Here is a 15,470-nt window from a genome sequence, read left to right as displayed (position 1 = left end):
TTCCTCCAGGGGGAATCTTTGGTATAAAATTTGTCTCTCATTTGGCAGCAAACATACTACAGGTCTAGGTGTAGTATATCTGACATTGAATGTTACAGATTTTTTTTTAAATGGCCAATGAAACGGAATCATTTCATCTGGTGAATGAAACTATAATTTCTGCCATGTCGTTGCAGACCTTTGTCTTCTTGAGGCTTAAGATAGTTTTTTATTACCCTCCAAATTGCTTGATAGACTGTTGGTTTCTTTAAAAACACTTAGGCCTGAATTGCCTGAGCCCGTGAGTTCGAGACCAGCCTGGACAACTTGGTGAGACCTCGTCTCTACAATAACTAGAAAATTAGCTGATAGTGATAATGTGCACCTGCAATTCTGGCTGCATGGAAGGCTGAGGCAGAAGGATCACTGGAGCCCAGTGGGTCAACACTGGAGCAGTCGTGAGTGTGCCACTGCACTCCAACCTGGGCAACAGAGTGAGACTCCAACTCAAAAAAAAAACAAAGAAACAAAAAAAACAAAACAAAAAAACACTTAGGCCAGCCATGGTGGCTATAATCCCAGCACTTTGGGAGACCAAGGCGAGAGACTCTCTTGAGCCCAGGAGTTCGAGACCAACCTAGACAACATAGCAAGACTTTGTCTTTACAAAAAATGTTTTTAAAGTAGCTGGGCGTGGTAGTGTGTGCCTGTAGTCCCAGATTCTCCGGAGGCTGAGGCAGAAGGATCATCAGAGCCCAGGAAGTTGAGACTGTGGTGAATTGTGATCGTGTCACTGCACTTCAGCCTTAGTGACAGAGTGAAATCCTGACTTAAAAAAATAAAATATCTTTTGCCTTTTCATGAGCATCTGTCATGTGACAAGTCTTTCACATACTCATCTCTAATCTTTTCGAGTTTATAAAGGTATTATTCTTCCATTTAAAAATTAGGAAAATGAAGTTGAGGGAAATTAAGAAACTTACCCAAAGCTACTTCACTTTCAACTCCTGAGGAAGGTTTCAAACCTTGATCAGGATGGCCCATGCTCCTTCCCCTGTTGAAGCATCCTACCTTGGAGAAAATTACTCAGGCTATCTCAAACAGAAAAGGAATGACTTGGAAGCCTGCCAGGGCCTCCAGACTGGTGAGGGGTTTGGAAACTAGAACAGGCTCCAAATCAGTGTCAGGGCCAAAAGACACAGTGCAACAACCACTGTTTAAGGGGAATGATCTGGCCAGGATTCAACCAACAGTGCTGTTGTGAATTGGTCCTGATCATCTCTGTGTGAGGTCACTCACACCATACTGAGTGTCTGATGGGAGAGTCCAGTTGGCTAAGCTGAGGTCATTTCTTACTCCCTACTTCCAGAGCAGGAGGCAGGACACTGTTTTCATTATTTTCCTTGTAACAGGAAGAGGTTGGGTGCTGTAAAGCAGAAAAGAAAATGGTATCCATCACATGGTGAAGAGACTAAAAGTATTCCCTTGATAGACAAGCTGTGGGCAAATTTTCTTTTGTTTTTAGTAATATTTCCATTGCTAAAATATACGTGACCTGAAAACAGGCGGCTCAAAATAATTACTTCAAATACCATGCTGGCTACTCTGTTCTCTAATTTGCCTGTTCCAGCCAATAGAAACCAGTTAATCCTACTGTGAATGTTTTTGAGCTTATAGTACATCTAGGTTGCTCTCTGAGATGTAAGCGCAAAAGGACTTTTTTTTTTTTTTTTTGCACAAGGTCTCCCTCTGTTACCCAAGCTGGAGTGCAGTGGTGTTATCATGGCTAATTGTAGCCTTGATCTACCCGGCTCAAGCAATCCTACTGTCTCAGCCTTCCAAGTAACTGGGACTATAGCCACAAGCCTCCATGCCTACCTAAATTGTTGTATTTTTTGTAGAGATGGAATCTTGCTGTGTTGCCCAGGCTGGTCTTAAACAACTGGCCTCAAGCGATCCTCCTGCCTCAATATCCCAAAGCTCTGGGATTGCAGGCATGAGCCACTATGCCTAGTCACAAAAGGACTTTTAAAACGCATCTCTGCTAGGCAGAGACACCTCCTTCTTAGATCTGTAGAAGTTAATCTGTGATTAAAATTATTAGAGTACCCTCTTTGTCCTACAGTGCTACTCTGATGTGGAATTCATCTAAGCATCAAAGACATTGCATAGTCAAGAATGAGTAATGAGTCTGTTCTTTACCAACCCCTGGAGATTAGAAATCTTCTAGGAATTTCTTTCAAGTGTTCTGTCAAGGACTTCCTAGGACATTAGAAGGCAAAGATAGAAAAGAATTGCTTTCCTTTTGCCTGTGTTCCAATACCCAATTTTTTTGTTGTTTTCTTTTGTTTTTGTTTATAGAGACAAGTCTCGCTATGTTACCCAGGCTGGTCTCGAACTCTTGAACTCATGCGATCCTCTTGCCTCAGCCTCCCAAAGTGCTGGAATTATAGGCGTGAGTTACCACGCCCAACCCCAGTGCCTGAAATTTAATGGTTTTTAAGTTGTTTACTTATTGACTTATTCAGCCTTTGCAAGGGATAGCAAGGTATTCTTTCTAGCACACAGGTGAATTTTTAAGACAATTAATTTAACTCTTGAATAGTCTGAATAGTGCATATCAAAGGCTATTTTAGAAGAGTCACTTTGGAAAGCATTCATCCAAATTCAGTATATCGTAGTCCAAGAATTCAGTGCATTGAAGTTGAGGAGCTCATCAGAACTTTTTTTCCTAACCTGTCTCATCAATACATTACTTACCCCGTAGAATAAGCAGGCCATCAAGACCTGAGATCTTACTTGGATTTGGCCCACATTTTCAATCTTTTTCTCCACCAAAACTTTTTACATTGATCCTTAAATATAACAATTGTCTGATTTGCATGCAGCTTCTATTTTTTATAAGCACTCACAATAATTTCTTAAGATCCCACCTACCCTTTTATTTTAATAATTCTGTGAATAATTGAAAGGCAGTAATAAAAGAAGAGACTGCCAAGGACCTGTATGATGTTCAACTTGAGCTGGTTTCAGAATAGCTTTCAACTGATTATCCCCTGTAACCTTTCTTTCTCGTTTTGAAATATCTGAGTGTGTGGGTGTTTTGAAGTCTGCTACATGCAAGAATGGTGTTTGCCTGGTCTGATCTTGTACTGATATACAATTGTACTGATCTTCGGGTCAGAGGAATTTAGGTCCAAGTCTCATGCTGCTTCTTTTAGTAATGTGTCCTAGGGCAAGCTGGTTGACCTCTCTGAGTCTTTGTTTCCTTTTAAAATGGAGTATAATGCTACCAACCTCATGGTAGTTAGTGAGAATTAGATGAACTAACAAATGTGAAAATGCCTGGAACAAAGGAGGCACTTGACAAATAATTATTTGTTGATGAAGTCATTATCTGTTTACTTGAAACCAGGCCTCTAGGTCATAATTTTAGTTAACTTCTAAAAGCCATTACCTCTCTTTTTATTTAAAAGCTTAGAATTCTAGCCACTAGCTTAATAGTTATAAAAGACATACTTTCTCTTCCCAGGTCAGGTCAAGCAGAGCCTTGCTAATCTTTTGGGTCTTGTCTCTCTCCAGGAAGGCTATGGCATTGGGGACGATGAATATTCCTGTGCATATGATGGCTGCCGGCAACTGATTTGGTACAACGCCAGAAGTAAGCCTCACCTACACCCGTGCTGGAAAGAAGGTATTTGTTCTTCTTCATCTTGAAGTTAAGACATCTGGTTATTATGGGGCACTTATTATGTTAGGCCTTAAAATGTCTTGATGGAAGAAGATTACATGTGAAAAGGGATATTAGCTTTTATAAAACTGCCATATAGATATGAATGGCATTCCCCTGATAAATTTACCTCTAAGTGGAGTTCTTCCTGTAGCAGCAACACTTCAGAACATAAAATTCCTAAATTAGTATGAAAATGATACTCTTTAGAGTAATATGATTTCTAGTTCCCTTGTTGACTCTGTGGAGTTTTTTGTTTTGTTTTTGTTTTTTGAGTTGGAGTCTCATTCTCACTCAGGCTGAAGTGCAGTGGCACGCTCATAGCCATTGCAGCCTTGACCTGCTGGGTTCAGGTGATCCTTCCACCTCAGCCTTCCAAGTAGCTGGAACCACAGGCTTGTGCCACCATGCCTGGCTAATTTTCTTTTATTTATTGTAGAAATGAGGTCTCACCGTGTTGCTCAGGCTGGTCTCGAACCCCTGAGCTCAGGTAATCCTCTTGCCTCTGCCTCCCAAAGTGCTAGGATTATAGGTACGAGCCGCTGCTCCCAACTGTGTCTGTGTTTTTAATCAAAGCAGTCATGGAGATATTGGGAACACTGGAATTAGAATGCCACTAAAATGGTATTTTCAGGGACAAGATGGCAATGGGATAAATACAATTCAGTGACTATGCTCTGAGGAAGTAGGGTCATATGGCAGGGGATGGAATCCCTGGAAGGATTCTATTCCCAGCATCAAAGCTGGATAGAGGATACAGCCCAGATTTTCTCCAAGCATCCCTCTCTTGTCTGCCTACCCCAATCAGCATTTTGAATATAAAGTGTGTTTGAAAAGCAGGAATTTAACCATCTTCATATGGGGAAGCTCCACCTGATTAAATTGATAGTATGGAAAAGGAAAAAAATCTGAGAAGCCAACAGGAACACTCAATTTAATGGCTTGCAGGTTCTTGAACGAATGTGAAACTTCTTCAGTTAACAGAGCAAGATAGAGGCACTGTTTCAGAAGCTGTCTAGAAAGTATAAATCTCACCAGAGAGGCAAATAAGCAAATGATTTTGATATTTCTTGAGCCCAGAATGCACATTTATTTTTTCACATTTTAACATCTTTGAAACTAGGACGCATCTTACAATTGATGGCTTGTCATAGTTTAGTTGACAGCATTTTTTTCTTAATGGTACATTAAAATATTGGTATGTAAGAGTCAGATCAATTGCAGCAGAAACAAGGATAATAAACATGTTGAATACATAACTAAAGATGCAGACTTAATACAGTGCTGTTGAAACACTTGAGACACTTAGCAAAATCCTGGGAGTATACATCATTATCTTAACAGTGTTTCACTTTATCCTCTAGGAGACACAGTAGGATTTCTGTTAGACTTGAATGAAAAGCAAATGATCTTCTTTTTAAATGGCAACCAGCTGCCTCCTGAGAAGCAAGTCTTTTCATCTACTGTGTAAGTAGTTCTTCTTAGTCAAAAATTTGAGATGTATGGAATGCACTTTCTCCAAGAAAAAAAGTCTTTGTTTATATAGGCAGTTGTGATGGGAAATTGATTTATTTCAAGTAATTGGGGACCCATTTGATTGGACCTAAAACTGTCCCTAAATTTAAGATAGGAAGACAAGGGCAAGGATATTCTCTGGTTCTGTCACCCTTTCTTTCTGTTAGGTTGGGACTGATCCATCCTGATTTTCTGAAAACCACTCTGTGTATGAACTATACTTTGTTTTGTATAAATTCTATTGACCCCTGTGCTGATTTTTATTTGTAGATCTGGATTTTTTGCTGCAGCTAGTTTTATGTCATATCAACAATGTGAGTTCAATTTTGGAGCAAAACCATTCAAATACCCACCCTCTATGAAATTTAGCACTTTTAATGACTACGCCTTCCTGACAGCTGAAGAAAAAATCATTTTGCCAAGGTAAGGAATCTACCCAGGCTATCTCCAGACTTTCACACGTATCTCATGAAAAATTAAAGCAATTTATAATAGACTTTTTTCAACTTTTAACAAATAATTTTGAAAACTTGAGTAAAATGGATGACTTTCTGGGAAATATAAATGACTATCCCAGAAGAGATATATACAAACCAATCATTATTATAAAATTAAGAGCTATGTCTCCAAAAAGCACAAGATCCATCATCAACTGCTTTCACAGGAGATCTTTACTAAATCTTTAAGTAACAGATAACCTTATTTAAAATGTTACAGAACCCAGAAAGAAAGAAGGAATGCTTCCAAGTTCTTTTACTGAGCCAAATAACATTGGTACAAAAAATTAGAAAAATATAACACATTCACACATAGACCTACAAAACTAACTTCACTTTAATGTCAGTGTACAAATTCTAAATATTAGGAAATCAAATACATCTTTTAACAGATTTGGATTTATTGAAATAGACCTCTTGTTGAGTTTTAGCTGCATGGCAAATATGCCAACACTGTTCTGTAACTATTAGGACAGTTAATGCCATCTTGGATAAAATTTCATAGCCCTTAACAAAAACTGTGATTAGCATTAATTGTCTTATCGTATGAATGCCTGCTTTTCTTCCTTGCAAGGTGAATGGAGTAGGTTTTTTAAGCTGGGGAAAGACTCCAGCTGCTTTCTGGTAATTACTTCAAGTTGAATCTTGTTTCATGATGTGAGCCAAAGCTTATCGTTTTTTAATGGGGCAGCTGCCTGGGCCTTCTAGAGAAAGTATACTTCTGTTATTAATGCCACATGTCTCATGTCAGTAAGAGTCTTCTCAGCAGTCAAGGAGACCATACTGGCCACGGCGTAACTAGGGTCAGACCGTTATTTCACCGAAGGATCTATAACATAATGAATCCTAGCTCCTGTTTTGGCTTTTAAAAGCAGGTCTGCAAGGAGCCCTTAGAGCTGTGCTTCACCCTGGACTCACTCTCTCAGTGGTTCAACAGTTCCCAGATGAACTAGAAAATGTCACAGTGATGACAACATTGTCTGCAGCAGCAGAGCCTCAGTAATATCCCAGAAACATAAGAGCCGTTTACGTCCCAAATCACGGATTCAAGTTTCGTTCCTAGAACTTCCATTCAGTTTGTCTTGGTGCCTGACAGAGATTCTGAACTTTAAATTCGTCTTGATAAAAGTCTGAGATGACACTTCTGTCTTATCTGTCATACCCCATTTCTTTTTATCTAGCCTGCCTTTTCCTTGGATGAGGCCCACAAATAATTCTGTCTTCTTACATATACCCTGAAAGGCACAATTGATCTATATAAGATTCCCCTGGAGACGCCTTAGTTAACACTGCTTCAGCATTAGTTAACCACTCCTGCAAAATTAACCTTTCAAAAATTCAGATGACAATGGGATCAGCTGTCAGAAAGTCCTTTTATGGACAGTTTATGCAGACTCTCTTGGTGACCAAATATATAAATTTGGCACCCAAAGTTCATTCTGTCTTGAAAAAGAACAGGGCCAGGTGCGGTGGCTCATACCTTTAATCCCAGAACTTTGGGAGGCAGAAGCAAGAGGATTGCCTGAGCCCAGGGGTTTGAGACCAGCCTGGGCAACTTGGCGAGACCTTGTCTCTACAATAAATTAAAAAATTAGCCAGGCATGGTGGTGCATGCCTGTGGTTCCAGCTACTTGGAAAGCTGAAGCAGAAGGATCACCTAAGCCCAGGAGGTCAAGGCTGTAGTGGCCATGATCATGCCACTGCACTCCACTCTGGAGTGCAGAGTGAGACTCTGACTCAAAAGAAAAAAGAAAAAGAATAGAATTTCAAGTGAGGTCAATTCTGTACTGTCTCTAGACTGTCTTCTCTGACAGTGACAACAAGATAGGAGTTATCAGGAGCCTAACTGGCCACCTTAATGTCAACCTTCTACTAGCATCTTGCTCCCCTTAACTTTCTAGTTGCACTTAATTACAAATTGTGGCATTGAGTATGAACTTGCCTAACACCATTTACTATGCCATCCATATTTTCAGCCTGTATTCCAAAAACTTACATTCAGTGATACTTGTATACTCATTGAAGTAGCATTCCTTTCTGGCTTCAGGATAGGAGATCATGGCCCTATTACTACTTACATGGGATTTTGTAAGTTGTTCTGTATTGTATATACTCTCTTTCTCTACTTCTCTTTCCATTCACTTTTTCTCCCCTTAACCTTTTTTTTGTGTGTGTGGAAAATTTCAAATACATACAAAATAAAAAAAGAATAGTACCATGAAGTGCCATAGACCCACCTCTCAGCTACAAGTCATCCACTCACAACCACTGCTTCTCCTAACCTTCTCTCACCTCTGCTAATAGCCCCTTTGCTATTCCAGTTTCCCTGGCTATAATCCTAAAGTATCTTTGACACCTTACATTCTGCCGTTCCCACATCCATCCCTCAGCAAGTCCTATGGGCAGTGCCTTCAGTATATATCCCCAAACCAACTATTTCTTATCACCCTCACTGCTGCCACCATGGTCCAAGCCTCCACCATTTCCCACCTGTATTATTTTTGTCCTGCCCTCTAAATAGTCTCCCTGTTCCTAACTTGACCCCCTGCAGTCTATTCAACACAGTTTCCAGAATGATTTTATTACAGCATAAGTCAATTCATGCACTTCTCTTATCAAAAGCTCCAGTGGTTTCCCATTTCATTAAGGGAGAAGCCTAAACCCATACAGTGACCTATCAGGCCCTACACAATTTGTCCCCTCCTTTCTCCACATGATGTTTCTGACCTTATCTTCTGCCCTCTCCATTGCTCATGCTCCTTCAGCCATCCTGGCCTCCTTGCTGTTCCTGCTACCTAGCTAGGGCAGTCTTTCCAGACATCCACAAGGCTCACTCCCTCACTCCCTGTCTTTCAGTAAGTATCACTTTAATGAGATCTTCTCTGGCCACCATATTTAAAATTATAACTTATGCACAGACTCCTCCTTGTCCTTCTTCCTCCTTTATTTTTTCTTCATAATATTCCTCAGCATGTAACATTCTGTATATTGACTGGGCACGGCAGCTCACGCCTATAATCCCAGCACTCTGGGAGGCCGAAATAGAGGATTGCTTCAGTACAGGAGTTTGAGATGAGCCTGAGCAACAGGCTCTATTTTTTTTTTTTTTTAATTCTGTATATTTTACCTATCTTGTTTGTTTCTGTCTTCCCCCACTGGAGTATAAGCTCTCTGTAGACAGGGACACTTTTAGTCCTCTGTTCGATGTTGAATCTTCTGGGCTTGGTCCACAATAAGCCCAGTGAATTGAATGACTGCTTTGTTTCTCTTGCCCATCCATTGGGGTTGTACCTTCAGCAGAGCAGTTCTGCCTGTCTGTTTCCATTTTATTGCTGAAGGGTTCTAACCTGAGGTGTCTGGACTTATAGAGAGCCTATGATGAACGGTCATAAACCCCTTAAAATTGTATAAAAACTTGCACATGTGTGTTTTTCTTGGGCAAGGCTCCATGCTTTTCATCCAACTCATAGAGATATGTGACTTTAAAGGTTGAAATTTGCAGTAAAATCAAGAGCACTGGACTTAGAACCAAAGGATTTGAATTTGATTCCTGGCTCTGTTTACCTTATGTAGATCATTTTCTTGAACTTTAATTTCTTTGTTTGTAAAATAGGAGTGGCCATGCCACCTTCATTTCCTACTTCAGAAAATCATTGTGAGTTTGAAATGAGATATTGAATGTGAAAACTTTACTGAACAAAGCTTAAGGAATATATCTCACATGTGCAGGGCATTTTCAAGGCATTTCATATGCATCACTGCTAACATTCCCCATTTACTTGTTGACAAAAAGAGTTTCAAACTGCTTTTTCTACTCAGGCACAGACGTCTTGCTCTGTTGAAGCAAGTCAGTATCCGAGAAAACTGCTGCTCCCTTTGTTGTGATGAGGTAGCAGACACACAACTGAAGCCATGTGGACACAGGTAAGAGGATTTGTTTGGTTTTTTCCCTCTTTTTTACATTATATTAGGCAAAGTTTCATCCTGTTCTTGAATTGCTTTTAGAGTGTTACTAGTTCCTAGCTGTTCATCAAGGTTTATTTTATTCAAAGTGGTCTGAAAGAAGAATTAGAGTTTGCCAAGTAGTTTCTGTCTTCCAGAAAGTACCTGAAATAGAAGAAGCTGCTTGATAAGGAAGGCCTGTGTTTTTTATTTTGTTTACTCAGTACCCTATTTTTGGTATAATTTTGGCTTCACAAAATGTAACAGGTTTAATGCTATTTATGAACCCCTTGGGGCATCTCTTTTAGTTTTAGAACTTCTTCATTTACTTCTTAGGTACAGTCAACCATTGAGACGGCAGCAGCCTCCATGCCAGCTAACTAAATTTTAGTTGTATGAGATGAGCTCACAGGGCAGCCTGGCTCCTACAGAACAGAGTGCTAACCATCAGCAAGAGCAGCAAGCAAGATGGTCCCCAAGAGGGCCATCCCAACTAAGTGCAGAAAGGGGAAGAGCAGTCGAACAGTGTGGCAGTCCTGGCCAGTCCACGTGTGCTGACTGTATATGAGCAACACCCATACTGATGTTACAGTCCAACTGCCTATAATTCATCACATCCCATACACTGCTTTGCTCTAATTTTTGACATAGCTTTAGCCACCTTGTTCCACATGGGTCCAGAACCTGGAGTGATGGACCCAGTTTGTCATCCCCAGGAGTGACTCAGCCTGGGCCCCTGACTCTGACTCTATATGCTTATTATCTTTTGAAATGGGTTACCTAATTAGTTGCTAAGGGAAGTGCGTGTCATGTATCTCATTTCTCCTTTAGCTATACAGTCTTGCTTCTGAAAGAAAGGCACAGTGATTCCAGCTGTAATTAGTCCTCCCTGTTAATTCTGCTCAGAATTTCTCAGTTTGAGCATATTTGAAGATTTTAGTTAACAGGGCCTCATATAGGTTGGATAGCCTGATGTCCTTTTCTATAAGAATGTTAAGATTCCCCAATAGCGGGACCTGGTCTTAATCACCTTTGAGCTCTTGGGCCCTTCCCTGTGGCTTTGCACACAATAAAGGCGTATTAATGAAGGCTGAATATAAAACTTTTTTTTAAGTTCAGGTCTCACTGTGTTGCCCAAGCTGGAGTGCAGTGGCATGGTCATAGCTCACAGCAGCCTCGATAGGGTCCTTCCGCCTCAGCCTCCAGAATAGCTTGGACTGCAGGTGCATGACACCCAACCCAGCTAATTTTTAAAATTTTTTGTAGAAACGAGGTTACCCAGGCTGGTTGAACTCCTCAAGTAATCCTCCCACCTCCGCCTCCCAAAAGGACTAAGCTCAGATAGCTTTACATGTGAATTCTTTCAGGGAACAGGTAGCCCAATTCTATTTAAACTTCTCTGTACCATAAAGAAAATAGGAAAACCATAATATTATTATTATTATTTTTTGAGTTGGAGTCTCACTCCATCGCCCAGGCTGGAGGGCAATGGCACACTCACGGCCACCCTACCGTCGACCTGCTGGGCTCTGGCAATCCTCCTGCCTCAGCCTTCCAAGTAGCTGGAACTACAAGCGTGCGCTACCACACTCAGCTAATTTTTTATTTGTTGAAGAGACAAAGTCTCTCCAAGTTGGTCTCGAACCCATGGGCTCAGGCAGTCCACTCACCTTAACCTCCCAAAGTTGCTGGGATTACCGCACCGAGCCACTGAGCCCGGTGTATTATTTTTACACAGCCTGATTGGTAATCACACCAAAAGCTAATAACCCACACACAAAAAGAAAACACCACTTTTTTACTAATAAATATAAGAATCCTAAATAAAATATTAGCAAACAGGACCTAGCAATGCAACTAAAAGGGGCTTATCTCAGGAATGTAATGATGGTACAATATGGGAAATCTATTAATGTAATTTATTCAAATAGGCCAAGAGCAAGAGAAGGGCAATTTTCACTTTCTTCAAAATGCTGAGGAAGCATTTGTTAAAATTAGTATTCATTCCTTAATGAATGGATGAAATACTACAAGACAGAAATGGGTGGAAGGAAGAAAACTGTGTAAAAGAAGAATGGATAGATACTTCCTTAACAATGTAAAAAACATAGATATATCTCAACCAAAGGCTGGCAGCTTTTTAATGCTAACACACAGGGAGCATTCCAAGAGATGATGGGGACAAGGATGCCTGCTGCTGTCACCACTGTGACTTACAAAATGCACAAAAACCAGTAGCTCGTCTAGCTATATGTATAAATAGCAGCCAAATAGTCACATAATTGAAGATCCCTTTTATAATGGCTTAAAAAAAAAAAGCTATCTAAGACTATATAACAAGAAATACACGAAGCCTATATGAAGAAAACTTTTAAACTACAAAGAAATGTATAAGACGTGGATACATGAGTCTGTTATTCTATGGGAAGACCTTTCAGTATTATAAAGGTGACAATTTTCCCTAAGTTTAATTTGGCCCATATAAAAAGGACAAACGTCCCCTCTGCCAGAACTAAACATTCTAATTTAAAGGTGTAAGCCTAGAAAATTTTGAAAAATAACAGTTTTTATTTTTAATCATAACATTATTATTTTATTTTATTTGCTGCTCAGTGCTCAGCCTCACTTTGGGAGGCTGAGATGAGTGGATTGCCTGAGCCCATGGGTTCGAGACCAACCTGGGCATCTTGGCGAGACCTCATCTCTACAATAAACAAAATTTTAATAACAACCCTACCACAACTTAAAAAATATTAAAATAAATATAATAAGCCGGGCTCGGTGGCTCAGCCTGTAATCCCGTGCCTTTGGGAGGCTGAGGTGAGTGGATTGCCTGAGCCCGCGGGTTCGAGACCTGCCTGGGCAGTGAGACCTCGTCTCTACAATAAATCAAAAAATCAGGCGGGCGTGGTAGGGCGCGCCTGTAATTCCGGCTACTCGGAAGGCTGAGGCGGAAGGATCGCCGGAGCCCAGCAGGTCGAGGCTGCAGTGGCCGGAAGCAGCCACTGCACTCCAGTCTGGGCAACTGAGTGAGACTCCAACTCAAAAAAAAAAAATAAAATAAAATAAATATAATAGTTTGGTCCCATTACTGGATGACAAGAGTGACAGAACAATGGAACAGAATAGAAAGCCCAGAAATAGAACTAAAAATGAAAATTTAACATATGATAAAGTCATGCATCAAATCTATGGCAAAAGATAGACTATTTGGTAAATGATAATGGGTGAACTGCCTGAGCCCATGGGTTCAAGACCAACCTGGGCAACTTGGAGAGACCTCACCTCTACAATAAATAATGGGGTGAAGAAATAGCATTGTATCCTGCCTACATACATATACGTATCTGTGTGTATATGCTGTTTACATATAGACTTTCTGGAAGAACGCACATGAACTTTTTACTTGTGTCAAGAAGATTGAGGATCAGAAATGAGAGAAAGATTTTTTATTTATATATTCACTTCATTTTTTTAGTCATATGTAATTATTACCCTTTCAATTAACAAACCTGTTAACATTTTATATTTGGTTGGCAAGTAGAGTTTGATCTTTTAAAGCACTAATTTGACTGGCTTTATGTGTTTCTCTTCAGTGACCTGTGCATGGATTGTGCCTTGCAGCTGGAGACCTGCCCATTGTGTCGTAAAGAAATAGTAACTAGAGTCAGACAGATTTCTCATATTTCATGACACATGTGAAGAGGCATCATGGACTTATTTCTACTCAATTCCAGCCAACGTTGAAAAGCAAAACAAAGAAAAAACCCATCTCCAATCAGTTGTACGCACATTGAAACTTATAGCCATGGCCAGACTTTATGCTAAAAATGGTAGTTTGTCAAAGACAAAGTTCTCTTAGAATCTAATCCAACTTGCCAGCCCTGAGAAATTCTTTTTAAGGCCAAGGAAATCTGAATACTAGCAGCCAGGCCTGTGGTACTTTCATGAATAAAAGTAGGAGACAATGCCCACCTGATTGCTGAAACCACACCGGAATTCACCATGTTGAGTTCATTTGGTTGTTTAATACAGGATGTTTTGTGTCATATTCTAAAGCTTTTATTTGGGATGAAAGTCGTTATGGAGAAGTAAATGACAGTGTTTCTGGGTTAAGCATAACTTCCTACTGGTCAGAGAGACACTGGTGTGTGTTAAGCGTGGATATTGCACTGCAAGACTCGAATCTATAAAACTAGAATCACACAGGTCAGTACTACAAGCAACACGGAGAACCTGAAAGAAGGTGCACAGACTATAGAAAAAAACCCAGATTTTTTGATATTTCAGTGATTCCAAAGAACATTCTAGTTTGTTTTTTTAACTGCAGAAAATTGGTGGTATTTTCACATTCATGGTGTTTCTATTCAATTTCAGTAACCATATTTTGTCAGGACAAAATGTTTTACCAATGCAGAAGGAATTCTTCAATTAATTGCAATGTTAGACTGGAGAAAATTTGGTATTTGGGGTATTTTTAAGGCACCATAAAATCAGGTTTTTTGTTTCCTGTTTTAAAAAAATTTTTTTAATCAGTATTGTCTGGGGAAGTAATATACTTTGAAACTCTTGAACTAATAGTCTCAAAAACTCTAGAGGACAGTCTAAGAACACGTATTCCTATTGTTTTAAATAAATACATGTTTTTAAATAGTAAATTCAATCATGAATTGTTGACTGTGTCTTCATCAAAAGTGTTAATCCCTCTCAGGGTCTCTGGTGAAGACCTTCAAGAGTTTGGTTTTTTCTCCCAGAAAATTGGAAGGTAGAATTGTAAATTCATAGAACTTATTTTATAATGGTGTACCTCAGCAGCTGCCTTTCAATTTATGCCAAGTCCTTACAGAGTTTATACTTGAATAGTAAATATGTCTTCTGAGTTTTACAGTGTCTTAAACTCAATGCACATTTTTTTCCTTCCTTTCCCACCCTTTCTTTTTTGTATTCATGAAACCTATCCTGTTACAGAGGTGATTTCCTTCCTGGCTGTACATGTTGGGGTGCTGGATTTTTTCCCATGTCTTTAGTCTTCCATAAATCCCAACGTATATATAAATATATATATATAGACATATGTCCTCTTCTTTAGCTTGTGGTGAATATAGTAATTTGCATTGAAGAATAAAACATCTGTTGCCTTTTTTGACCAAGATTTCACACCTTTCATTGGTACCTACTGCTAAGGTTTCAAAACACTATACTTAAGGATAATATCCATCCAGCAAATTATTATTAATATATGCTGGGCACTGTGCCTATATGGTATACAAAACATCTGCTTGTGGACCTTAGTCTGGTAGTAGGGAGAAGATAATATATCTGTTTAACAAATTGTTAGTGCCCTAAAGGAAAAGAATAGGGTCCTAAGAATAGGGCCCTAGAAAGAATGAGGGAGACCTAATTTAGATGGGGAAGGGAGATGTGTCAGTAGAAAGCTCATGCACAAGTAACATTAATAAAGCTTAAAAGAGGAATTAGGACATTTCTGGGCAGAGAGACTGAGATGAGGACAAGCTTCCAGAACTGGGTAACTAGGTGAGCACAACATTATGGGCAAAGGCCCTTACCAAGGAGGAAGAGAGCTCAGTGGATTTCGGGGTCTGATGGAAGCCTCCTGTAACTAGTGAACTAGGAAGCAGGTGGGTAGATAGTATGCTACAGTGATGGAGACGTCAGGGAACTGCCCGTGGAGGCCATGTAATACTAAGTGCAGTAGAAAACAAAGGAGTTTAAACATGGGGGTGCCTTGATAAATAATTCTAAAAGATGGAATGGAGGGATGAGGTGGGGATAGGGGATAAGCAAAA

General features: G+C 39.8%; 1 protein-coding gene across 1 annotated transcript in view; it reads left to right on the top strand.

The window, feature by feature from the left end:
- RSPRY1 (ring finger and SPRY domain containing 1) overlaps positions 1–14,809 on the top strand; it is a 45,857-nt gene extending 31,048 nt beyond the window's left edge. The window contains exons 11-15 of the mRNA XM_008068030.2: positions 3,562–3,673; positions 5,074–5,176; positions 5,495–5,647; positions 9,541–9,645; positions 13,260–14,809. Coding sequence (XP_008066221.1) covers positions 3,562–3,673; positions 5,074–5,176; positions 5,495–5,647; positions 9,541–9,645; positions 13,260–13,356 — 570 coding nt within the window. The 3' untranslated portion in view covers positions 13,357–14,809. The remainder of the gene's footprint in view (positions 1–3,561; positions 3,674–5,073; positions 5,177–5,494; positions 5,648–9,540; positions 9,646–13,259) is intronic.
- Positions 14,810–15,470: the final 661 nt, after the last annotated feature.

The sequence above is a fragment of the Carlito syrichta genome, unplaced genomic scaffold (assembly GCF_000164805.1).
Source record: "Carlito syrichta isolate Samal-C Ts95f unplaced genomic scaffold, Tarsius_syrichta-2.0.1 Scaffold309854, whole genome shotgun sequence".
In the NCBI taxonomy this organism is placed as follows: Eukaryota; Metazoa; Chordata; class Mammalia; order Primates; family Tarsiidae; genus Carlito; species Carlito syrichta.
This window is presented reverse-complemented; position numbering and strand designations above follow the sequence as displayed.